The following is a 27,735-nucleotide window of genomic DNA, read 5'->3' as shown; positions in this document are numbered from 1 at the left end:
AACAACTTTACAGGTATTCAGTTAAAACGAGAAGCCTCCCTTATTTCCCATCCTCCCCATAAACTGTACAACTCCGTCTACTACTAAAATTCACTGCTACTAGTAGTCATCATCATACATTCAAGATAGAAAGTAAACTACTAAAACCTGCTCAGGAGACACTTAGAAGTACGCTAAGGCTTAAAAAGTACAGCAGCTCAGGGGAATGGCCAACCACACGGGCGAAGAGCTTCGTGGCGTATTTTGCCCCAGGACACAGACATTGTGGAGTCCCGTGCTGAACCCTGATCTCAGAGCAACCGAAACAGTTCAAAGAAAGATGGTTTTGACCACAGGTGCTCACACTCAGTGTCTGGTGTGCGATACGACCCTTTGCTGTTTCAACTAGGACGTGAGCATTACGAGGGTGGTAATGCCAATATGACTTACTGTTTGCTACTGTGCTAACACTGACGCTTTGTTAGATTTGGTTCTCCATTAAACACATGTTTTCAGCTCACCTCCTGAAAAATGATTCAAAGCATGGTTAAAAAAAGATTGAAAGCAAGAAAAGGCTTTCTAGTTTCAACGCACACGTACAAAAGAGGCAACGATTTCAAACTATTGATTTTCTTCCGGTGCGAGCAGCTGACCCGTTGCGTATCATTCTGCACAGATCTAAACATAGCGTCCTGCGTCTCTGGGAACCGTTGGAGTAGGAAATCCTGTGATCTAATGCAAATTCAAGCCAGTCAAGTGGAACTGAAGCAACGGAATGATAATCCAGTTTCGGTGGCCTTGCCCATGGATGATGACCTCATGAAAACGAAAGCAAAGGAAAAGGCACAAGGCTCAGATCTCATTGATAGTCCTTTCAGAGGGGCAGTATTCAGAGGTTCCCGGCGACGACATGTAGAAGGACTGCGTTTTCCTTTTTAACCTGGCTCGTTTGTTGGCCAGAGACAGGCTGCGCCGGCTTGAATTGATGATTTCTGAAATAAACTTCTTGCAGTCCACGCACACCTCCATCGTGCTCCAGTCCTCCATTAATTCTTTGGGAAACTCTTCATGTGACTTATCCACGGATTTGGACCTCGAAGTCAACCTGAAAGGCAAAAGGGCAGGACTTGTCACGTTATTCAGCAGCATGGCAGCAGGCCCCAAGGGACACCTTCAGGAAACAGCCCATCAGAACGGTCTGGATTTAAATCTTCCTTTCTCCTGTCCCAAAAATGACACCACGAGACCAAACGCTGGAAAGAAAAGCTTCTGCCAGTAAGATGGCAGGGTCAGTAACTGAGGGTACGTGTACTGTTTACCTTAACAAAAACAACCCTACTACTAACTATAAAGGGATGATGTGTTTGGCTTACTTGACACAGCATCATAGCACTAGTGATTTATGCAGAGGGTTTATACTGTAGATCACCTCAAAAAGGAGCATTTCTTTTACATTTAATTTCTTGGATTAGCTTTGACAACCATCTGCGTATAAGATGGTAGCCAGTAACCAGTAGATAACTTGACAACGTCAAAGCGAAAAAAAAATAGTGAAAATTAGAATTAGAAAAATTAGGAAAAAAAAAGAAAGATAAATCTGTGCAAGACATTGAATTCCCATTCAGTGAGTGATTCTAGCCTGCAAGATTTATCTCCAGAGTCTATTCACACCAGAAAAAGACATGCTAAGGGTATTTTTGCAGAGGTGCTACAGAAATACAGTTGTCCCAGACTCATTATTTTTAACCTGTAAAGTGAAAAAGGTTTAAGACACACTGCTTGTATTGCTATTTCTGTATATCAAAGGAGTAAGTGGAAGAGACATGGATTTTCAAGCTTCAGAAAAGTTACTACAAGCATTAGAAACACTGGCAACTACAAAACAGATAGACAACATCTACTTAATGATTGATAACTCAATATGAAACACTTAGGAAGTATTTCCAATAGACACACGTGAGCCAGGGTTGTTTCTCACCTGGACATGCTCCGCAGTGATCGGTGGTGACTGGTAGAGGGTTTCTCTGGCCTCATAAAACTTTCTCCTCTTTGCAAGGTTGAAGGTCCCAGTGAGAAGATGGGGAGAGTAGAATATGGCTTTGATGGCAACCGCATCTGTTAAGAATAGCAGGAGGAACATGCAGTATCATTACAAAGACTACAGCTTTTTAGAAAGGATCTAACCGTAAGTTTACTTACTTTTTTGCAACACTGTGAGCATACAGGCCTGTGTAAGAAAGCAAGAGCATGAATCATTTCATTGGGAAAAATTACATTTAAATCAAGAATAAGGGATAGATGTTTTCAGGAGTTAGAATCCTCCCCCATCCTCCCCTTAAACATTTTTATTTTTAAAGCTTCTTCAATGTAATAACTTCAATCAGAACACGAAGCCAAAAGCAAGGAGAAATGCTAAACAAGAACTATAACTTAATTAAAAAAAAAAAAAAGCCGCTTTTCCTCTAAAGAAACCTCTTTTGTAAGTGACACAGTAAGTCAGTGATTCCATACATCTCCAGACTTATTGTCTCAAGGTTCAACTTAAAATTTTTCATTTTGCCTGCAGATTATTCCTTTTCCCTTCTCCCCTCACCAATACTCCAAAAGGTAAATGGCCTTGAAATGTTTTCCCCAACAACAGAGATTATAGAACTGTTGACTGGGGAGTTTGAATAAATTCCATCTCATTGTCCCACGAGCACAAAAGAACAAATGAGTGTTTCTCTCACTTTTAGCCAAGAGTTTCAAGGTAAGGAAGCAATTCTGTCACTTACGAAGGAATTGGTTTTGCATCATTTTTTTTTAACATCAACTGTTACAGAAATAAAAAATATCAAAAGTATGCAGCAGAAACATTTGGGGGTTTCTATCCTATGAATCAGTATTTTCCCCTCTGAAATAGTACTAATTTATTAACAGATATTAAATATTTACCTCTTGCAGAACTGACAAGTGTAAGACCAGGTAAAGAAAGAAAACCTTCGTGTTCGACAGCAAAAGCAGAGCTAAAAGAAGAAGAGAGGAGTCCACAACGTTAGGCAAAGTCCTGCACAGTAATTACTTCATCTATCAGTTGCCATCAGTGAGACCACAGTTGCAGTACTACACCCAGTTCTGGGGTCCATACTTCTAAGATGATATCGAAAACAATGGTCCAGAATTGTATCTTCATATATTTAGATATACCCCTTTAATTTTTTACCTAATTAAATACTTTCCAGTTAATAATTAACTTATTTTTAGTCCTCCCTGGCTGATGTTTATATCATTACTACATGAAAAAGTAACAGCAAAGTGAGAGTAACAGCAGTAAGGAAGGGTAACTGTTACACCCAAAGAACACAAGAACAAACGGGCATAAATTCAGCCACGAATACATTTAGGCAGGAAATTGTTCCTAACCATCTGAGTCAGGCTCTGCCACACAAAGTTTTTGCCTGTGATAACATTTGATGTTTTTCTTCCAATCCTACACTCCTGAAAACTAGAGAAGGTGCAGGAAAGAGCTATTACAGCAATCTTACTTGAGGAAAACCTGCTTTATAGTGGGATAATAAATCCCATCTATTCAGTTTATTCAAAGGAGTTAGGGATCACAGCTTAAGAGCATTTGTAGGAAGTAAAGGCACTGAACAATGAAAAGTTTTGCAGTCAAACAAAAGACGACATACTGAGATCCAAAGACTCAGGTGAAGGTAGATAAATTTGGTTAGAAATAAAAGTGAATGGTTTCAATAGTGGAGTAAATTAATTAAAGCATCAGCTAACTTTGAGATTTGATAAAAGCTCATTACTAAGCTTTATAAATCATGACGCTATGCAACAGGTGAATCTAATGAATGACATTTTAAGATTCTTGTTCCTCTGTCTTAAATGTAATATATCTTTAAATTAAATCTGCATAATAGACACAGGTAGGCCTGTAGGTAAAATACACTGTGAAGTCAAAATATGCTTGCTGGAGGTGTTCAAGTAGCACAAGCCAAAAGTGGGAGAAAAGGACAATGCTTCTACCAGTGAATACCAATTCCCTTTATGCAGTTTACAGAAAAAAAAAAAAAAAAAGTGTTAATTAATGAGTTCTCTAATATTAATCCTCCTTCTGGGGTCCCATGTTGTCTGACTTCTCTGAAGGCTTTCATTCCCTCTATGCTTGACAGTGAGGATTTCTATGAAAAACCTGTTGTGATTTCCTACTGCTACCTGTGATTCCAGTTTCTGGAACAGAAATACTGTAGAAGGCACAGGGACAAAAATCACTTTAGTCAATGAAGTTTAAAACATACACATACAGATATGTTCTGATAATTGCAAACGCTACTGCATTTTTATAGACATTTTTATCTAAACAAATAAGGTATTTCCATGAAAAGTTTTGATGGTTCTGCACAAAATTCAAGGAAGTTGACCCATATGTTACACATTTTAGGGGGATTTTGGTGGATATTCCTTCTTGTTCTCCAACACAGGGTAAGAAATGTGTAAACGGGCAGCTCGTGCGACCGGCCTCCCTCAATAAGCTTCAGAGCCTCCCCAGGCCCAGCCCTACCTTTCCTTTCTTGAGAGCAGTGTAGACATCTTTATATTGCTGGTACTTTTCCAGCTCCGCCTTCACCAGCACCTGACGGATGTGCATGACCTCCTCCACCGTCAGAGCCAGACATTCCACTGGGTAACAGAACTCCTCCTGGAAGCCAAAAAACCTGTATTACTTCAAAGCCAAATGGCTTCTTCCGGACTTCAACCTAGACAACCAGCCACCTGGTTAGTAACTCCAGAAATTGAGGGTTTCTCCCTTCAAACTTGAATAGCACTGGCTCATTCATGGGCATCACATGAGTTTCAAACCGTCGGAGACTGCGTACGTGTGATCTAAATGGTCTGATGTTCAGCCTTCACAACAATGACAGTTTTCTTCATTTTTCCTCCTCAAACCACTTGACCCTTCTCTCCATTTGTCTTTTATTACGAAGATTTGCTTCAAACCAATCAACGTTTGGGATTGTAATTTGAAAGGGAAAAGGGAATTTGTCAGATGGTATTACTATTAAGTATATCGTTTGAAGTCACACGATTTCTCTGAGACTTTGTGGTGCCCAGAGTGGCCCAAGGAAAGTTGTTAATAGCCCGTTCTAGCAGAAATTTTTATTCAGTGGTACCACATCTTGGTGCTCACATGATTAGAATCCCACCAAGACTACAAAAGGTTATGGCAGTTCAGGCAGAAAAGTTCTCCTTTCTGCCCCAGGAAAGCAACAGCAGCAAATTAAGCTTTATAGAATAACCTTCAAATACAAAGCAGGAGAACTGGTTACCCAGCGGTGCATGGCAGAGAGTCAAATATTGAGACCAACAACACAACTTCCCACTTATAAAATTTTGCATCTGTTCTGCATTACGGCTTTTAGGAGACTATTGAGTAGAGAACTCCTGAATTTGGTACCAGAGAATAAAAAGCACCAACCCAATTTGTAATCCAGCCCTGTAGTTGATTATACATTTCCAACAGAAAGACAGAAACCTCTGTGGGAACTCCCATCGCTTTACGCTTAGCAAACCTTTTCAGTCAGCCCAGAAGGGCTACTGTGGGGTAATGACAATGACATGTAATGCTCTCTGAATAAATGCAGGAAATTTCTCCTGCAAATACAAAGACGTGGCTGACAGTTTGGAGATCTCGTTTACAAATTGAAGTGATGAATCGGATTAGTAGTGAAATGCTCCACTTTCATGTACTCAGAGGTCGGTTCTGTCTTTCCGTTAGATTAAAAAGAAAATCTTTCTACGTTGCAGACCTGGCAAACATTAGCATTTAGGAACCACCACATTTTTAAAAACTGTTGTCTTACCCATCTAGCAAGGGAACACAAAGAAACTTCACTCTGTTTAAGGTACCCCACAAAAGACTAGAATTGAGTTAACTTTGTTAGATTTGCCAGCTAAACCTTCGGGGATAGAGAATCTCTAGTTTTCTGCAAAGAACAAACTACATCAAAAGCAACTGCAATTTGCTCTGAGGTGTAAAACTGCGCGGCCAAAACAAAATAACCTCTGTTCCTTATGAGCAACTTTACAGCTAACCAGCAGCTCTCAGCGCTTCATTCTGGGTTCTTCCCATAGCAACTGCTTCGCTATGGAGAAGGCACGGCTGAAGGCTGGGGCGAGACGGGAGAGGGAGTGGGTGGGAAAGCGGGATGCACACAATGCCGGCAAAACCCCTCGATTCTGCATCGTGGGAGACCGAGAGAAACTGTCCAAGGTGAATGAGGCTGACTGAATGCCTGTCATCAATCAGAGCTTTAAGTCCTTTAGAAATACATTTCTTACTTGAAGCTCTTCCTTCCCCCTCATGAACGCCCATTCCTTTAATTTACAGAGCGGTGACGTCAGGGAATATTGCTGCTTTGAAGAAAGTCTGCGGATTTGCTATAGGTGTAGAGCAGGTACTAGGGGAATAGTGTGGGCCTGTTGTTGTACCAATCGAAAATGATTATCGCTAAAGCAAATAGAAATAGCTAGCAGGCAACAGGGGAAACATAGAAAATGTTCACATGTTTAAATGCTAATGTTTTAATTCCAGAGGTTACACAAGGACAACAAAATGTTAATGCAACATTAAATGAAAGATAAATATTATGCTGGTTTCAGAAAACTGCTTGATTTTTTTTTTTTTCCTTTTCAGAATAGAAATAAGTACAGGACAAAATCTTTTGTTTCAACACTAGCTCTAAGGCATTGAAATTAATTAAAATTACGCTAAGCTCTGACTAAACGTCATTAAACAACGATGCTTTGGAGTTATTGCTCAAACTCCCAACAATAACCTGCACCCCAGTTAGGCAGCTCCAAGTGAGAGAACTTCAGCTCTCTGCAACACTTGCATACAACAGAACATACTAAAGACAAAATGTGGTTTGAATGGTCTTGATTTTCTGGAATCGTACTCAATACTCGCTTTAATATTAAAGACAAGTCAGTATTCTTATTTTTAAAGGGGAAAAAAATCTTAATTCAAAAATACTATTTTGAACTTGAATTTTCCATGATCCTCGTGAGAATTGGCTTAATGCTTTGACTGTGCAATCTTATTATATACACCATAATAGCTTGAGGTGTATACGTGTATTTTTTTTACTCAGAAAAAGCAGGTAGTAAGAATTACATATCCATAATGTGAAATAAAGTGCTTTGTAGATCATTCTCAGCATACACATACCTAATAGGTCCTTATGACTAACACATTTTTACACTAATATATTCCTTGTAAAACTTCTCATCAAAGGATGTCACTAGGTATTCAAATGAGCTGCCCTGGTAAAATGCAATACGAACAAGTGCTGTATTGGTCTCTAAATTCTGCAATTCACAGTTAGTCAAAGCGCTCTGAACTCCTGTTGCTTTGGCAGCGTAAAATTTTCTAAGAAGTCAGCTGGATATCTCAACTATAAACTCTCCTGCAACAGGTTTTACACTTTCACTTATTGGTTGGGACAAGAAAAAGAAGGAAGAAATTGAATTATTCATGTTCAGTTCTACATAGGGGTAAATGAATTAGTTTTTCTTTTCAGTGGATTTGCCTTCCCTGGTACAGGGAAGTTATTCTGCAAGTCCTGATACATAAGTGTGCTGAGGACCAAAACCGTATGTAGGTTTTCAAGTAAAACAGATTGCAAATGCCCTTCCATTCTACATAGTGTATCTTGTTAGAAACATAAAACCTTATTCTTTTCACCATAGTCCAAGGATTACAATAGTTTTGCTGGATTTTTGCTGCAGGATCTTCATGTGCTGTAACATTTAAGGTCTGTCCCATTGATAATCTTGTGATGTTGCATTTTTAGTTTGCTGTCCTTTAGAACTGATTTCTTTTCCCCGTGAGGTGATTGAAGACACACAAATATCCTACACACATTGAAATCAATGTCAATCAGGTGCAGTGTCCCAGCCTAAGCTTTAATTCTTGCCACAGCTTAGGAAGTGCTCCCCTAGGAGGGAACATGCTGGTGAAGGTGATTTCCAAAGCCAGCAAAAAGAGGCAAACCTTTGCGGGTTTCCACCTGCTGGCAAAAGCTCTCTCACAGAGATAGTACATAGCCCCTGCCACCCCACACATGGCTGCTTCAACGGGATGAGAGCTGAGCAGAGAAGCTGTTTGCATAGTTGAAAAAAGTGGTCTGAAAGTCATCCTTGGAAATAAACTGGTTATCCTAGGAACCTGAACAATAGACAGGAAGCAGAGAAGCGAACGCTGTGTATAAATGCAACCATTAGCTTTGGTCCTTTGGGTCATGGAAAAAAAAAAAAGAGATGATGATAATAATAATAGTAATAATGAAAAAAAGCAAACAGACTACAAAGGCATCCATATGTACATCTCAGGACACTGGCTTCATCTCACTGGGTAAGCACCCAGTCAGCTCACTATAGCAAGCACACCATCAGGGCTGAACCCCCAAAATCACGGAGCTGCCCTGCCTTTCCGTGTAGCGCTGGTAGGGTGACATATCAAAAGGACTATGCTTGGCATTTTTCCAAATTTGTTTCCCCTCCCCACCTACTTAGGTCTAACTCTGGTGAGATGCCAGTTCACAAAACCATCGTTAGTATGCAAGACAGAGCAGTTTCTTGCTAATCCTGCTAAGAGACTGTAGCAAAGCCCTGCCTGTGTTCACTGGCATTGAGGGCTATTTATTGACGAGGTCTCTTTCACCTTGAAGAGAAACTGCGGTCACAGGAGCAGGTGATAAGAAATGAAACTCCATCAATCCTGGAGGAAGGGATGAAGAAGTGTGAATTCAAATAAAAAATAAATAATATTCTACACTTATTGAGAAGCGTTCACACCAGGAATGACAATGTTCCATATGCAGCATCTGGCACAGCCACTGAAAGAAACTGGCATCTCTCCAGGGATGGAAAGCCAAAGCATGGAACTGGGCCAGTGCCAGTATATCAGAAACCACCTACCAAAATGAAAAACAAAAGTATTGTGGGAGTTGTCTGTCACACCCTAGAGGGCACTATTGCCAAGTTAAAGAATTAGCTCTCTAGGCATCAAATAAAATAGGTTCTTATTAACAGAACATCATTTCACTACTGATTTTCTTTCTCACTTCATAGTCAAAACCAAGCTAGGTGACAGTTCTCTAAAGATTAAAAAAAACTCCAAAAACCAAAAAACACCAAAAAATCCAAGCACAAAAGAAACTAGTAAAACCATGCGTTCCCACATCAAGCTGGCTTGTCTAATGTCTTTTTCTCCCTTTTCCTTTAGTATTTTTAGGGGGGAGTGGAATAACTGAATTAGTTTTCCTGCAATGGTTTTATTTTGTATATGTTTTTCTAGGCATATGTCAGCAAACAGGCTGACAGAGGGGAAATACATATGTAGGCAAAAAGGTCCTGTCAAGAACTTGGTTGACCTATTTAAAATAACAGCCTCATATATAAGATTAAGTGGCATGATCCCCTCAAATACATATGAGATCAATATTACGATGTAACATATTTAGATACACTGGAAGTGCGATGGAGCAAACGCCTTGGTATAATTTATAATTCTTCCTCCCGTCTTCCCTTTAAACAATATGTCTGTGAATGACTCTGGGCCTATCAGAAAATAAAGCTTGTGCTTCCACATACAGCAAGTGCAGCAGGTGATGACAGGGCAATCCATTTTAAATCTTCAAATGCATGCTGAAGGAACCCTCCAGCTTCCTTCTGGTGCAATACATTCTCCTCCAGATTCACTTTGGCAGAAGTCTACTGTGTTGTGCGTTTATCAACATGCTACTACCTGACCTTCACCTGGAATGAGAAACTACATTCTAGTTGGAAGGATATAATAAAAAAAAAATCCGGTAGACCCTCTGAAAGCAAGAGGAGGAAGCATGTTGTGGGACTATTTGGAGATTATTTTTTTGTTACCATTCAACTTCATCATGTAATAGGTTTGGATCCCAGCCACCACGTCTTGGGCCAACAAGAACACTCTTCAAAGCCCATTAATACCACTGCACTAAAAGACTGGGCGACTGAATATTCCCTTCCTTTCAAAACTAGGATGTTTATCGATTCCTCTATTCACCAGCACCTCATGGGGCATACTTCAAAACCCTGCTGGTAGGAAAAGAGACGAGGATCACATCCTGCATGAAATTACAAAGCACTGATCAGTATGTCAGCATAAACGAACCAGGATTTCACACCCTTTGCTGTTTATACTCCGTTGGAAAACAGCTCTCAATTAAAGCTAATTGATCAAATGCACTGTACTTTCTTTTCAAGCAGTAATACATTTTTTTGCCTCAGTAACTTCAACAAAGCAACACAGATAAATCTTGATTTAGATTACCGAAAGAGCTTTCACATGTATAAACATTACCACACAAGTTCTTAAGGTGGGAAGAAAAGAAACCATTCCATTCATGCAGCCGTTAACTAAAATACTTCCAACAACTAAAAAATTTCCCCAAATCCCAACACAGATCCACTGCTTTGGAATCATCTCTATTCAAATGGAAAATCAGTAAGGTGAAGTTTGTCTGTTTTGGTAACATTCTGAAATAAAATCAAGACACGTGGCTTTACCCAGAGTCCTAATCAAAGTGCAAATGTTTTCTGAGGCACCTGTACCTGGGATTTTGGATAAATATGCTAGAGAGACAAAGTTCAAATCTTGATTTCAAAATGTCTTTAGTAGCAACGGGCTGTTTCTGAATTGAGTTTTCTTTGAGTCAAGTTCTAATCACACTGAAGCCAAGTTTTAATTTTCATTATACTCTTAGCATGCCTCTTTTTCTCTCTCCTACCACCCACTCCACTTACAAGTGATCTGGAGCTCTGTTTTGAAGGTGGTAGGAACTGTCTCACGTTGGTTGGCGTTTCCTTTTCAATGGAGTGTCGTCTCTGAGGTGGCTGCCGTCTCTCAGGCTGTGGTGTAGATGATATGGGCAAGAACTTTGGAGGCACTAAAGGTTCAACCAGTATATAAAAAAATCAGTTCTTCTAAGACAGACTGTTGGATAGCATTTCTCAGTACTTAAACTAGCCACCGATTTGCTAGAATTCCCACTATTGGTGGTTGAAGTTACACATCAATACTCAGAGCATCTTCAAGACAGGTATCACATTCATCACGTTTTCCAGACTGAGAGAATAGGAATACTCATAAACCTAGCAAATATAGGTATGCTACTGCCCAGTAACCATTGTATATAAATTCAGTGTTTCAGGTTATTGGCTTATTCTACTTATTTCACCATCTTGCACAGAAAAGACATGCATAGATTATAGGTTTCGTTACAAAACCTTCCAGTGAAACTGGAACACTTTGAAACAAATGAAAAATATTGGTACACAGTAAAGCCTACAATAACTATGCCTGAAAAAATAACAGATCCTCCCCTCTTCCCAGTAAGTACTTATGAGAAATACTGGTGATTGCTATGTGCCTTTAAAACAAGTACGTTCATTGCAATGGTGACAGAGATGCAGGAAACTTTTAAATTGGTCTTAGGCTATAATGCGTTTCTTCAGCAACAAATTCTTTTATGAGATAAGTATAGCTAAACTACTCCCCCTCTACTCCACATTCCTCTACAGTTCCACATCAGCTTCAAGTATGAAACCTTCTGTTTCACAAAGATATCCACATACAGTGGAGGCTGATGCCTTCCAATCGTTAATCACATTTGACCTATTCAGCAGGTTCTAGGGTTCAGCTTTAGAGATTTATTCCATTAACAACGCTCAGCTTCAGCTTTCTACAAACATTTCAGACAAAGTTCATATAACAGAAGACAACAGAAGCGTGTAAAAGCAGCCACTGGGCTCTCATCAAAACTCACTCTTTCTGCTGCTGGTGCCTTCTTGGGAGGGGTCTTCTACTTGTGAGGGGGAGATGCTGCTGCTACTTGCTGATTTGTGCACCGATTCCTCCTGTGTGGCAAGAGGAAAAGAAACAGAATTCCTCAGGGATTGTTTTTCTTTCTCTTACTACTTCTTAGCATTGTTTTTCTTTCTCTTACTACTTCTTCTGTGTGCTACACAGAAATCACAAGCTATCAAAGGTATTTTGCACCGTTCAATCACTCAAAGCCCTAGAAGTGCTGAGAAAAACATTAACTCTATGCAGCACTAAGTAAATGGAATTTTCAACACACGATTTTTTAGAAACTGGAATAAACAGTACATAGTTGGAATTCTGTGTATTTAACTATCATGTGAAAGAACAAAATCAGAAGAGAGGTGCATGAATCCTTTGTAACCTGTTAATTTTCCTTATTGTATTCAAGAACTACGAAGAATTTGCAGCTACAGGAGATACATTAATTCAACTTTATATCTCACACTAGCAAGGTATCAGCACTTGGATTTCTCTGGTCTCCAAAGGAAGGAAAGCCACTCATAGAAGTGGCTCAGGTAAAGAGAAATTAATCCAATCTCCACTGCACTGTCCTCTAATCCCTAATCTTGGTGAGTATCTCCTTCTGTATTGAAAAGAAAACTCATTCATTATATAAGCATGTTTCATCACAACAGCTGAGAGCTATTCCTGCAACATAAATGAAAGTGAAATGGGCTTTGACTAACACCTTTCAGCTATCTAAAGCATTATGCCACCCAAATTATTAAGCCCCTTGCTTTCACCAACAACCTCTGTTTTCGGCCACCAGATACCAGCAAGATACAGATCATGATAGGAGCCTCCCAAAGGAACAGAGTTGAACGACTGAGCATGAATGCTCTTTAGCTCTAATGTGAATGCTTTTAACCAAGGAGACTTACATCATTTAAGTTGTCAAGATTTACAGATCAAACAAGTGACCTGCTCTGAAATCCAGCAAGTTGCACAAATTTCCACAGTTACAAGAATTGCAAGCAGGAAAACCTCCACTGGCTGAAACATTGCCTTCTTTGGTAATGGTAAATCAGAAAAAAAGAGCTGGCAGGATCACCTCAATGAACACCATGCATCACAGGACAGAGGCCTTTACAAATTCCCATCAGGTGATCTGTACTCTGTGCTCAGCCCAAGAGTACGCGTTGTATGTGAGGACACTGTGATGTATACTGTTCCCACATATATGCCACAACACAGTATTTTGCAAAGGGACTCAAACTAGCTCAGATCCCAAAACATCAAGTGTGACCCTGCAAAACAGTTGAGACAGGAAGCTTGAAGGGAAGTTTGAGCAGCACATTTAACTACATCAATAGTTTTACTTCCAGAAACCAGGACAGTTTAGCTACAGAGCTAGCTCAGTTAGCTTTGCATATCACTGCTTCACGCTGCACGGTTGCCTTAAAGGACCACTGGAGACCTTGTAAGAAAGTTGGCTGCACTGCTCTTTAGAAGGGGTGCAACAGTGTTCACGAGTCTAAAGTTAAACATCTAAATTTTGTGAAGGAGAATAACCCCTGTGTAAAGGGAACTACTAAACTCTTCAATTTGTAGAAGTCAAATTCTTCTGAGTGGAAGATTACTCACTCATTGCCAGAGAAGCTAACAAACTAAGATGAAGAACTAAGTCGACAGTCAATTAAAAAAACATTACCATGGTGCCACGCTGCTCATTTTTATGAATGAAGAGCAGGCAGGGCTTCAGAGAGGACTTTTTGAGGAGCAGGCAGGGAACAGCTGTCTCTGGAGCACAATCCAAGCAATCCTTGTTCTACAGAAGTCTCTTGTTCTGTGGGACCCTACCTAGTCCTGACCAAAAATTTTGAGTGCTTCAGTTGTTGGCATCTTATGCTGTCAAGTTTTACAAAAGACTGAATCATGATTCAAGCAAGAGTCTGTGCATTGAGTTTATTCACATGCTTTTCTGGGGTTTTTGTTCTCCCTTTTCTTCTATTTTTCCTGTGTCTGAAACACTGGCACAGACAGAAGAGAGACTAAACAACGTGCACAACGGAAAATATCAAAATCTTACATGTATTTTACTGTAAAACTGTAAAATAAGGATTACAGAAACATCTCACATGTCCATCTAATTTTGCTAGTTGCCACCTGTCAATGGAAAGAAACAGGTATTGACCATTCTTCACTCCGCTTCTGAACGTGAGATGGATATGTCTGTCACATGTTGCAAAATTAGGTAGAACAGAGGTGTCTCCATCCTGCTCCCATTATTGTGGACGATTCCTAGTTACTTCACCAGTAATGGATGAACACTGGCTATTCCAGTGGCCTAAGAGTCTCAAAAAAAAAAAAACCCAACAGATTGAAAGAAGTGGACAAAAATAGAGGAGTAAGGTGCTTCTCTATGGTAAAGGCATACAAGAAAGATTCCAGAAGCCACACTTCTTATTCTAAAGAATGAGAAGGAATGAACTGTCAGAGCCAATGGGTAAGTATAAAAAATAGTTAGTATAAACAACCAACTCAGAGAGAATGGAAGCCAGGAGTAAGTTAAATTTGACATATCATCCTATTTAGACAACAGGTATTCCTGGTTTGTCATTTCAAATTACTTTTTCTATGCACAAACATATGCACTGAAAATGCTAATACTGCCCTACAATTTCTCAAACATGGAAGGCTTTGTTGAGAATGAAAACTTCTGTAGGAAGTACTGATGAACCATTGTATGAATTTCTTCATATCAATACATGTTGACTATTATGGTAGACTATCTGACATTTTACATTTGAGATTGGATCAACCCAACATCTGGGACTGCGCACCTCTCCACAGAGCGCTAAACAACTAGAATTTTACATGTACCGAGAAGGCTGCAGCTTTAAAGGCACCACCTTAAAACATCTGAATATGTTACTGACATGTTTTTTGTCCAGATAGCTGTAGCTTCATTAGGAAGATACCATTTTTATATCTGTATCAAAAATCACTTTTAGCCACACAAAGCAAAATGGCACTTCCTGATCCCCTCTGAGACTGATTCTAGTGGCGATGCAGAAAAAAGCCAGGACAGAAAGCAGGAACGGGTTGTACAATATTCATCCTTGCCAGAAAATGGGCATAGGGCTGTATCAGACCTTCCCTTTCACCTCTGGCTGGAAATACTCAGTGTTGGGGCGTAGTCTGCATCACAACACAGCTGAGAGAAGAACAAAGGGGAAGGAGGAAAAAAATGTGTCTGCATCATAGCTCATTTGGAGGTCCACAGCTCAGCAGTGCAGATATTTGCAGTCTGTAATTTAGGGCATAACATAGTCATAATTTAACTCCCAGTGAGTAACTCTAAATAGGTTAAGCCCAATTCAAATTGCAGGCAAAGAGGTGGCCGAGTCATTTATAGGCAATCAGGACAACACATAGGCTCTTCTGTGTGTTACATACAAAGTAAAAGTCAGGAAAGAAATAAGATATTTTGACAGAGCAATCTTCACTTTCTTCAAATGTTCTATGTCCAACCCCCCTCTTCAGCTCAGAAAACTCAAACTCCCTTCAGTTTGTTTATTTATACTACTTCATCACTGTTCCTCAGCCCCAACCAGTATTCTGCTGAGCATCTTAATTGCTTCACCAGCTACTTCTGTTGACTCAAATCAGTACAGCATCTGTTCTCTGTGACAGCTCAGTGTTGTTGATTTATTTTCAATTTATCTTTTGCTGTATGTTCCAGAGCTTGTTCTATATGACTTTGCTTGTCCACACAGTATTCCCTAATCAATAGTCACAGTCAGACATCTTATTTCTCTCTTTTACAAGAATCACTTCACATTTCCCTTTACAGAATTTTCTTTTACTGACTTTTGCTCATTTTTCTGTGTGAAATACCACGCTGCATTAGCTACAAGCCGGGAAGCTGTAAGTTCAAGATCTAACTCTCGTTGACAGGTCTTAATATTCCTGCATCCTGCCCAGCTTCATTCATATTAACAAAACCTCATATAGCCTCCATTGTAATTTTAAAGACTGCTGAGAGATTTCAGAATGCAAATCTCTTCTGCTTTCAGAATAGACACACCAAATTATGCACCCACACAAGCCACCCATAGGATAACCCCTAATACAAAGAGGGCCAACCTTTCACAGATCAAGAAAGTGGGCAAAGAGATAAATTTCTCCCCACATATATTTCTCCCCAGCCTCCTATCTTTCAGCTTAGACGCCTTTGTGAGCGCCCTGTCAGGAAACCCCTCCTTCCCCATTTACTAGAGAGAGAGTCAGCGAAGACTGCCTTCCCCAGGCTAAAATTAGCCTTTGTGAATAAACCCTGCCTGCATGTGCTTTCCAGACAGCTTAACTTTCAGAAAGGTCCAAACTCAATTAATAATTCTACTGGTGCAGAAGACAAAGCTCATTCTTGAGGATGTAATGTTGGTACTTCTTGAGGATCATACATGCAGCTTTAAAACTAGAGCGCTTTTTTAAGATTTTCTCCTTTTTACGCTTTTTCAAATCTTTAACTCTCCATGTGAGAGAGGATGGATTCAGAGTTGTTTCTCCACCTGAGTGGTATTTACTTGTCCCTATCTGTGAAACATTGGTTGGGTGTTACTTCCCAAGCCTATATAGCAAACTAACGTACTGACATTTGCATCCAACTGCAACATCAGCTCTGGCACAGCTGATGCTCTTTATTTAACAGCTGGTACGGTGAGGCTGGCCTCACATCTGCGGCCTTTAGTGATTGCTCCTGCACAGGTGCCAGAAGGGTGCAACACATTTGCCTTGCAGTCTCAAAAGCGTAATTGCTACATATACACTCTGGACAGATACTGGGCATTTAGAAAAATAAGTAAATACTGGGTTTAGGCCAAAATTAGCATTTAAGATTTTTAAAGAATATTCTCATTTTTGAGGTGTGATCTAACGTTTTTTTAAGTTCTCTGGGCTGACAAAGCAGTCATGGAAAATTCAGATTATAATCTGCAAAGTCACTTCTCATCTGATCAAATCAGCAAATTAAGGAATAAGACTCAATTCTGACAAACCAAGAAGCAAGTTGTGTCCTGATTTTTTACCTCTGAATCTGAGCTGTCAAGTTCAGCCAATGTGGGAGCCTTAAGGAGTCTCTTGCGTTGTACTGTCACTTGCGTGGCCCCATTCTGCTTTCCTTGTGGTGCCAGGCCACCGTTCACTACAGAGGCATCCAATAATTTTCTTCCAGCCTCTGGCGTAGAAACATCTGGCAAAAGAAACAGAACAATTGGTGTTTGGACCGGATTTTTATTTTGCCTTCTCAAATCTTACTGTCAAGGCAATACACACAAAAGGAAAAAAAAAAAATTGCGATAGTTAGATGTGTGCAATTATTTACTTTAGGAATACACTGCTCAGGGAACTACAGGCAATGGCTTGTGGTACAGAAGCAGTATGAAAGAATGAAAGCAGTGGAAAAAGCTGCGGTGCACAACACTAAAAACCAACCTCAGGCTAATACCAATCAACTTAAAAAAAATGTAATCCTCTGTTAAACCCAAAAATATTCTCCCTTCAACTTATCGTCTATAATTAACTATATAACAAGTATCAGAAGAATGCACAACTGTATCTGGACAGGTGGGTTTCCAGTGAATCTGAAGACAACGCCACACAAATTAGAAGGTTTAGCATGAAGTAAACCTAATTTTCCCTGTGAGGATAGAATTACACTTTATTCTGCAGTATCCAGAAAAGGAATGAAAATGAGCTAAATGACTAGCATTCATCCAAAATATGCACAATTCTTAGGTTTGCATGGTCATTTGTATTAAAAATATGTCTCTGATGTCAAATCTTCTAACTAACTGCAGAAACACGAGGCTCCAGCTCTATTTTCATCTACGTGAGTTTTACAAGGATGTAACTCCACTGAATAAATTACTCGGGATTTCTGCCAGCATGCAATGAAGATGCATCTTGGATAACGTAAGCATTGGGCCTGCTGTGCTTAGCCTAGCTTAGCTTAGACATTAAGATAATGACCTAGGCTTTGATATTTTAGGAGAGCTTAGAGTTTGGTCTGATAAATCAGTTTTATCCCTGTAAAAGTACAAAGTGCAGTATTCCACTCTGGAGAAAATTATGTTGGAGGGAGAAGGAAGAGAACCTTTTAATCTCTCATTTGCATGTATGCCTAAGCATCTGGTCTTTCTACAAATGTGTTTTTCTACCCGTGTAATTATAGGACTCCTTCCCCAGTCTTGTAATAACAAAGTACCTCCAGGTATTTTAAGGCTAGGGTAATGATGAGTTATTATTCCCATTTCTATACACGGTGAAAAGAGGCACAGAAGGTCAAATGACTCGTACCTTAGGTTACCAGGAGGACTATGACAAATGATATCACCCAGATATCCCAGTGCCAGCAATGTAAGTACTCACACATCATTTGGAGTTTCTTACATAGTTGCCCTGGTATAAACAGACACGGTCACTGCTGCTACAACACAATTTGCATTGATAAAGGCCGTTCTTGCACTAGGTACGTTAACAATACACAGTCTAGACAAAGCTTCAGTTGCAGTAGTAGGTCTATTTTACAACATTCTCACCAGAGTAGCTAATAAAAAGGAATAAGAAGATGAATAAGTTAAATCAATATACATTTTAAAGAATTAATTAGGTTATTGTTAAATGCTAGAAACTGAGCTGGAAAGGACAGGGGATGTATTATAGTTCCCCTGTAAATCATACCTTCAACTGGGAGTACAAGAAAAGGCAATTATTTGGACTATTAAAGGCATGGTGACATTCCAAGCCTATGAATCTGTGTACTCCAGTGTTATTACTGCCTTCAGGTCCTCCCTACAAAGAGTTGCAATCAAAGACTTAGACTCTCTAACCCTTAGTTCCTATCTTCAAAGGCTTTGCTAATGGGTGTCCTGACAAGCACTATGGCTTATAGGTCATGGTTTTTTTCCTCCTAGATTTCTGAGAGTACAGCATGGGCGTCCTCCACATCAAATGCATTCCTGCTCTACCAGCCGCTCAACACAACCCCAGAAAGAGACAGCAGGAAAATAAAAACTGAACTGCCTCACCTCCCTGCTGCCAATATCACTTGAGACCTCATAATTAGCTGGCATGCAGTTGATGGAAGCAGCTCAGGGTTTCCCGAAAGAGAAAAACCTTTGATTTGTCTTTTGATTGCACAGGGTGGTTCCTGAACAGACTGTCCAATGAAGCACCCCTGGCACCAACACCACAACAGCCAAAGGTGGTGTCTCTCTTCTCAAAACCTTCCTGGGTGGTGACTCCTCTGCCTCTTCAGGGAGGCTGAAGAATGGCCTGTGAGTATTGTTGGATGCACAAGAATAAAAATGATGGGAAGACCAACAGAATGGCCCTCTTTCCAAAAAATAAAACATACGATAGCTCTGGGGAAAGGAAAGAGGAGGGAATATCCACCAGACATCCCCTAATACTACAAGAGGTGATGAAGTGGATATCCAGTTTTCTGTTATTTTCTGTTTTGTTTGGGGTTTTTTGTTTGTTGTTTTGGGGGTTTGTTTTGGTTTGTTTTCTAAGAATTTAGATGCCATTTCTTTAGGCCCCAGAAAGGGAAATTTCTGATCCATTTTGGAGATAATTTATGTAGCCAATCACTATCTACAAAGCGTAAAACAGGTGTTATTTAAGCTCACAAATGTATGAGTTGTTCAGAAACATATAATTTATAAAATCTTCTTGAAATACCAGAGAAGCTTTAGGTGAATTGAGAATACAATTCATAGTATTTGTTTTGAAGAGCTCTTCAGCAGAAAATGTCATTTATCATGTTATTCTTTCCTTTAAAGAAAAAAAACGGAGTGTTTTTTACAGCTTGCAAGCACTAAAGAATAAAACAACAATAAACCAACAAATTTTACAGCAGTAAAATTAGAAAACCATCCTATTTATAAAATCTGCTTTGACAACAGTGCTCAAGTTCAGTTTATGATTCCTGCACTTACAGTACTGGATATACATGAATAAAAGGATTATCATAATTTAAGGAAGGGATCATGAAATTTTACAGTTTCAGCTAAGAGATTGCAGCAAAAATAACTTGTTCCAAAATTAAAACCAGGATTTGTTAGCAGCTACAGACCAAAAAATGATTACTTTAAGCTATTTTAGTGATGTACTCAGGCAACAGAAACATTACCATGTGGCAAATAATCGTACATCATCATAAACAAGATAAAATTAATCAGGATAAACAAGTCAGGAGCAACCATTAGACTAATGCTTATAAAAATGAATATGACAGAGGAAATTAATGGACAATTCTTTGAAACAAATACCTAAATTTATTTTTTTTAAATTTTATTAGTAGTTTCACAATCTCCAGTTTCATAGAACATCTAAACGTTTTGGAGAGGATTCAAATTATGTTAAAAAAAAGGCTTGTGTGAGTAACACCCTGGGGTTAAGATTTTATTAGAGAGTCAGATACACTGGGAGCGTGTCATTTCTCTGCGTTTTCAGGCAGCAAGTACAATGAACGCTATCTGCAAATTGGATGAATATGTTTGGTTTCTTTTGAGTTTCTTCTAAGCTATCATTACAACAGGCAAATGAAAGAAGAGAAGGTCTTGATTTGATTACTTGATCTTTGTGTTGGCCTTCCCTGACCAGCCTTAAGAAGGGGAAGACAAAAAAAAAAAAAAAACCCACCCTAAGATAATATGAAATGCACCTTTATTTACATGTAAGATTACGTCTCTTACGAAACAAGGAATTAAGCAGACCACAGATTACATGCAAACCACAGCAGTCATGTAACCATATGCTGTCTGCCTCCTAACCAGCTCTCCTTGGCAAATAATGACAACAGAAGCCTGAATTTTGTTCTATACAGCAAATGTACTTCTCAACCTTGTCAATTTTACACTGAGTTTAAAAGAAGGCTAAAATGGATTTGCAGAATTAATGTAGCTATATGATGCTGATCATATACTGGGAAAGATTATATAATGAATAATGCTAACAGAGATGTGCTGTTCCTTTCAATGGACTTAGATGCTGAAGTCGAACCTGAGACCTTATAAATCACTATATCAAACTGCCGGTCTTTTGCTGGTGTTTGCATCACATTTATTATTGTGTTATCTAAATTAAGAGATTACCGGGACCTGGTGGAGTTCCTTCCTGACACTGGTCTGAGACACAGATCATATAAAGCCAACAATGATACACATCACCTCACAGGGTTGGGAACAACAGGAATAACCCCCGTGAAGCTTGGGTTTAAATGTTTCAGTTTCCTTTTTCTTCTCTCCCTGCGCTGCCCCGCCACCAAAATGTACAAGCTGCTTCTGAAGTAACAGCTTCAAAGCAGCCAGGCACATGTAGCCTTGAGGTCAGAACTTGAGCGTTAAGAGTGGGAACGACTTTCAATGCCGTGCATAGAAGTGAACCTGCTTGTAAGATATTTTTTCTATTAGAAGCAGCACACAATGACTGCCCTGGTCCCTAGTTGATATCCAAGTACCTCTCAGATTACTCTCATTACAGGTGGCTACCGCTTCCTCCTTCTATTCTACCAGTAGGAAATAGCAGTGTAAAAGGAGTTCCCATACGCCTCTCCTCTCCTCTTCAGGATGACAACAGCAGGCAGATGTGCGGAGCCGGGCAGAGTGACATACCAACTACACCGGCTCGGTGCCAGCTAAAGTCTTCCCAGAATTTATCTGTATCATCCCAGTTGTAGACAGCACACATAATAAAAGCCTGCACCTGTCCTTTAGCACTTGGTAGGAAACACTTCTGGTTTTCAGCTGGTTTGTGTTTTTTCATTACAGCAATTCCATCAAGCAGAGAGCAATGAAATTTCGCAGTGAAAAAGTATGTGGAAACAGTGATCACAGAACGAAAGCACAGTATAGCTTCCCTGCCTCAAAAATAATGAAAAAAGTAAAAGCACACAAAGCAACAACATTCAAAACTACCGCTTATCTGCTTCCTATTGACATCCCAACCCATCTAATTCATTTGTACTCCTCATTTGGTGTCTCACATCTACCTAACTGGAACGTTTTAATCATCCTGAATTTACTTGTAAAGACAATTTATCAGATCACTCAGTCACGCCATAAGATACTACTTGCTGAGAACCACATGACTTGAAAAAACAGGAACAATCACATTTGGAAAATGGATAAAGAAAACAGGAAGAGTTCTTCGATGGTCAGTCAAAAAGAGTAAATCCAAGAACAGTATAAATTGCTATGGAGCTAATTCTTTAAAATAAAAACATTATGGTAATGAATTAATGCATTATGAAAGGAGCTTTTACAAAAGTACTGTTTGGATTTAAACAAATGAGGATGTCTCAGGATTCTTAGAAATAAAAGGCAAAAGAAGAAGCAAACAGACACATGTAGAAGGACAGATCTGAGCATTTCCCTTTTGTTGGTCACTGGCACATTCAGCAGTAGTCTTAAAACTGAAGGAACTTTCGGCATATCTGAAAGCAGCAATACTTTTTGAAAACTGAAGTTTGCCTGTTAATGCTATTATCTGACCCCGTGAGGACCCTTCAGCTTTCAGTGGAGTAAAACATGATACCAAGTACATATATAATTTGAATCCCACCAGAGAGCCGTCGTAGCTGTACAATATGCCATGAGTGTAAGGTTTCACAAAAGGGCTTGAGGTGGATTAACAGCTTGCCACCGCCTCTGACAGGCAGAGCCTGTTCCTTCCTCCCATCCACCCAGGCTCATCGTCTGCCCTCAGCCAGCTCTCTGATCATCTGATCAGATAATAAGCAGGTTTAAATCACCAGAAGAGCAGAAAATCAACCTGCTAAAAATATAGGAGTATTTGTTCCTGGGTTACATGAGTTTAACCAGGTCATCTCGTGAACAAATGAGCAGGACTGGCACAGAGGAGGAGGGGGAAATCACACACTTAGAGGGGAGCCTGGGGAGGAGAGGGAGCAGAAAGAGCCGCTCCTCGCCTCCTGACAGCGGCAAGTTGTTCGCTTGACTCAGCCAGAACGTGAAGCCACAGTCACAGAAAGGTCACTTGGGAACTTCACTCCCGTATTACAAAACTATTGTATTTTTTATATTATGGTAATCAAAAAAACTTCTATATGGTCCTTCTAGTTCACAATACACTAGCATTTCAGTCAGATTATGCCTTCCTCTGGGGAAAATAACCACATGAGGTTAAAAGGGTGCATGGAGAAACAGAGGAAGAAAACTCTGCAAAAGTCCCAGATGAGGTGTTCCTACGTGCAACTGGAAGAAGGGGGGAGGTTACAGCTGCTGTTGCTTCTTCACAAAATGAGAGTGTGGATTTATTTGGAGACTGTTTTTCTCAGGAGTCACCATGGGGAAATTAGGTAAGAGCCAGCACAAGAGCTCTCCTCAGCAGACAAACCTTTGAGGCTAACATAGAATATTTCCAGCCTCAGTGATGTAATCTTTGGGCCTGAGCATCCAGGAAAGGATGAGGGAAGAATGAATTTATTTTCTGGCTAGTAGGCACAAACTCTGGCTGATGTTGCTGTCTCTGAAGTAGAACATGTTCATACAGTTAATGCACGTCCTAACTAACGGCCCACCAGGAGGAACCTTTAAATTTTATATTAGATGGCTGATGAAGGATCAGCTGTCGAATCCTCTGTATCAGCTATCACCAGCAAATCTTAGCAACTTATTTTGCTAACCAGTAAAGAAGGAAGGTTTAGCTTCTTTTGAGTTAATGTCTTTTGAGTACACAATTCACAAAGCATTTATAGTAAAGACACTCAGCAGAATTGACAGTTCCTTTCCAGATTAGTATTCAAAGGTGTATTTCATTAAATCGAGAAAGGTAGATGAGTTCAAAACTAGTTTTTGTATCCTCATGAGAAATCAAGTACTGCAAAAGATGGTCTAGTCAAAAAGTGAGCGTAAAGATACAAGGGTGAGGTTAATAAATAAGTAAATCAGACTTGAAGGTGACACTGTATTCTGCAATCCTTTTTAGAGTTTGGAATAGCTCTGGGCCACCTTATTTTGGTTATTTATTTAAACAGAATTCAAGCACTCCAGTTCAGGTGAAAAACAGTTGTTTCCTGTACCTAGGCATTCTTTTGTGGCAAGGGAAATGTAAGTATTAATAAGTAATTTATCTTCATTTTTATTTTCACTGACCATATCTTGGAAGAATCCCTTCAAGTTTCTTTCTTAAATGGGAGTTCAACAAACAGATGGAACAAATTTCACAATAAGCACAATAACCACGTCAGGTGTTGTTGCACCTTTTACCTGACAAGTCAAAACTGTAAGACATGCTAAGTGGCCGCATTGCTGTAAAAAAGAAACAAAAACAACAAAAAGAAAACAATTCAGCTATTAGAAAAGCAGAGGTAATGAAACGAAAAGATTAAATCCACTTGAGACATTTTGGATTCTATTGCCTAAATCCAAAATGTGTCAGACATACCACTGCTTTACTGTAGTAAAGCTCAAAGTCTGAAAACTACAGTAGCATAAATGGGACTTGCAAACAGAGCAATTATAAATATATTTTTATAGTTGTAGAATGAGATTTTTTGAATTGAATAAATCAAATATCAAAACAAAAGGCAAGTATCTTAAAATGGAATATTTTCAATTAAAATGAAAGAAAGAAAGGGGAGAGAGAAAGGAAAGAGAGAAGAGAGAAAGAAAGAGAAAGAGCTGAAAAAAAATTGAAAGTACAAAGTCACATTTCACACAAGTTTCAGTGACCTGAAATAAAGATATTTCTATTTTTTTTAAGCATAATCTCCAATGATTATAATTAAACTAATAAAGAGAGACACTCAAGCTAAGCTTGAGCAGTAGTTTCCTTGAACAGGATGGAAAAAAAAAAGGCCAAACAGAGTGTGATTTGTGCTGATTCTTGTTCTTTTGAAAAACCTTAGGTGGACTTAGCCTTTAAAATGTATCCATAATATTATCCTCCTCTTTCTGGGCCTCTAACCATTTTATTCCTGGATAAGAAAACAGTCAGATGTTTTTTATTTCTAGAAAGCCCTATCTACATTTCCAATTAAACAGTGTAATTCAGGGAGTAGACACTCAAAATATTTCTCAACTGAAAACAAAATTTCAATGCACTGATCCAAATAAGCAGGCCAAGCCCAGCAACAAGAATGTACAAGAACACATCAAAACTGGCATCAGCTTCTCTGTCTGTCTTGACAGGCGATAAACATGCAAGTTGGTATGAAAGGGCCTGTCAGCCACACATACCACTGCATTAAAAGATGTTTTAAAAAAGATTGCGCTGGGACAAGTTTTACTCACGAGAATAAATCTATGTAGTGAATGCAGTAGGTGGCTGACTCAGAGCCAAATTTGGGAGTCAGGCTATTTTTCCTGTAGTTCATTAACTAGACAACATCAGGCACAGATAACAGCTACAGAAACAGTATCTAAATCCCTGTCCAAACTTAGCATAAAGGCAAACACATTTTAAAGCATAAGCGTGTTTACCACCTAATGCTGAGTCCAAACTGAAGGTTGATAAAACATGTACATGAAACAAAGTTTTCTCCAAGCTCCATTAGCTTAACTTGCTTGAGTCACAAATCCATGCTTTTAAGTAAAAGGACATGTATCTCAAGGCTGTGTTCGTCTTGATACCTTATTCTGATGATTTTATGAGGTGAATTGAAAGCTCACTCCAATTCCTCTACTCAAACCTCTCCCTTTGTGAGAACAGCCACCAAGATTAAATGAGTATTTCCAAAGAAGTTTTTGATTGAGAGTGGCCAGCTACAGGCTGGCTTTTCTCAGTGGCAGCTCAGGGTAGAGAAGATGTTACCCGTACACACATGTCTTGCAGAGCAGAGGGGCACAGCCTGTGGCTGCTGGGAAACACACCCCACAGGTCCACCCATATCGCAGAGGAGGAACTGCAAGAGTACAGCCCCCCTTACCCCAATAGTCAAGTGTAGTTGTGTGTTTGACTGCTATATACTCAGCAACAAGCAATAACTCCGGGGCATGCACAACGTACCTTATACTCCTAAATATTTCATGCTAATGCTTTTTTTTTTTTTTCTTTTTAATAGCAACAAATACTTCTGTCCAGATGGTGCAAGTGTCCCACATGGTGTTTCAACTCAGATTTATAATCCTTAAACCTCATTACCTTACATGTTGTTACATTAAATTACATGCAGTGGCCAACTAAACTATATTGGTAGATCTATTTGTACCATACTGAATGTCAGTAGCATGACTCAAAAGAAGCGCGGCCAGCAGATCAAGGGAGGTGATTCTGCCCCTCTGCTCCACTCTGGTGAGACCCCACCTGGAGTACTGCACCCAGCTCTGGAGTCCCCAGCACAGGAAAGAGATGGACCTGTTGGAGCAAGTCCAGAGGAAGGTCACAAAGATCTGAGGGCTGGAGCCCCCCTCCTATGAGTACAGGCTGAGAGAGGTGGGGTTGTTCAGCCTGGAGAAGATAAGGCTCTGAGGAGATCTTATAGCGGCCTTTCAGTACCTAAAGGGGCCTACAGGAAAGATGAGGACAAACTTTTTAGCATTGCCTGTTGCAATAGCACAAGGGGTAATGGCTTTAAACTACGAGAGGTGAGATTTAGACTGGATATAAGGAAGAAATTTTTACAATGAGGGTGGTGAAACAATGGCACAGGTTGCTCAGAGAGGTGGTAGATGCCCCATCCCTTGAACCATTCAAGGTCAGGTTGGATGTGGCTCTGAGCAACCTGATCTGGTTGAAGATGTCCCTGCTCATTGCAGGGAAAGTTGGACTAGCTGAACTTTAAAGATACATTCCAACCCAAACTACTCTATGATCCTATGCCTCCGTTCCCAATTCTACACAAACACATTTTAGTCTAAAAGGAGCTTTGGACATAACAATCATTTCAATGTGAGAAAGAACAAAACCTCATATTTCAACATAAGAAAAAATTATCTTCAAGGCCCCTGCTCTTTTTTCTTCTTCATGCCAGCAGCAAATAAACACTTGGGAAATAAAATTTGCGTGCATCCCCTTTTACAAATCCAGTAATATGGCATTTACTCCAAACAATTCACTGGACTGAAATGGAATTACCACAGTTCCAAAACACAAAAATTTAATTCTTTAACAAAAAATGAAGAATTCGTGGAAGACAGCTATCCCTCACTGGAAGCCAAGCCCTGAAATCAGCCCAGGAAGTGCTAAACAGCAATACTCCAAAATTTAACATTGTTTTTAGAAACTGTTTACTAAATGGCTTTGATGTCATTCATATCAGTTAGAAACTGTAAAGATCTATTAGATCAAATTTGCTGCCCTGCCCCTGAGAGGACATGATAGTTCCCAGATGGAGAACATCTAAAATACTGAAACTGAATGTCTGAAAGAAAAGTAAGGAATTGTTCCACATTTTTACAAGCTTCCTACATCTGGAAAAATGTCTAGGACTATTAGAAACATAATCTGATATAGCAAGCATAAATCCAAACCAGAAACTGGAAGGCCCAAAGAAACAATATTCAAAACACCATGCTTTTAAAAATATACCCAAGCATTCACCAAACTGTACAGAGCACTTCAAAAACAATGCAACAAAGCAAGAGTGATGAAATTGTTTTTCTCTGCAGACAATGGGTTGTCACAATCCCCTTGAATCTGGACCAGTGCCTTTAAGCACAGGTGGCAAGCACAAATATTTTGCAAAAAGCACCAAGAGTGAGTACATGTGGATTATTTCATGCTTTTCAGCCATAAGATGCCACATTTACCCTTCAAAAATCCAGCTAGCTCAGTTTTTCTGATACAGATAAATACCGTGCTCTTGAAGAAATGTAAGTCACAATGTAAGACTATATTTGTCCTGCTTTTGTCATCAGAACCATTGAACACGTGCAAAT

General features: G+C 39.5%; 1 protein-coding gene across 1 annotated transcript in view; it reads right to left on the bottom strand.

Annotated features, from left to right (window-relative positions):
• Positions 1–556: 556 nt before the first annotated feature.
• The window catches only part of SPIRE1 (spire-type actin nucleation factor 1), a 103,854-nt gene continuing 76,675 nt past the window's right edge, over positions 557–27,735 (bottom strand). Inside the window, exons 8-16 of the mRNA XM_009889087.1 lie at positions 24,124–24,165; positions 16,918–17,081; positions 11,829–11,919; positions 10,807–10,949; positions 4,529–4,666; positions 2,914–2,984; positions 2,179–2,206; positions 1,958–2,094; positions 557–1,084 (exon numbers count right to left, since the gene is read on the bottom strand). Coding sequence (XP_009887389.1) covers positions 832–1,084; positions 1,958–2,094; positions 2,179–2,206; positions 2,914–2,984; positions 4,529–4,666; positions 10,807–10,949; positions 11,829–11,919; positions 16,918–17,081; positions 24,124–24,165 — 1,067 coding nt within the window. The 3' untranslated portion in view covers positions 557–831. The remainder of the gene's footprint in view (positions 1,085–1,957; positions 2,095–2,178; positions 2,207–2,913; positions 2,985–4,528; positions 4,667–10,806; positions 10,950–11,828; positions 11,920–16,917; positions 17,082–24,123; positions 24,166–27,735) is intronic.

This window comes from Charadrius vociferus, unplaced genomic scaffold (genome assembly GCF_000708025.1).
Source record: "Charadrius vociferus isolate BGI_N301 unplaced genomic scaffold, ASM70802v2 scaffold65, whole genome shotgun sequence".
NCBI lineage: Eukaryota > Metazoa > Chordata > Aves > Charadriiformes > Charadriidae > Charadrius > Charadrius vociferus.
Note: the sequence above shows the minus strand (reverse complement) of the source record. Positions and strands in the feature narration are given on the sequence as shown.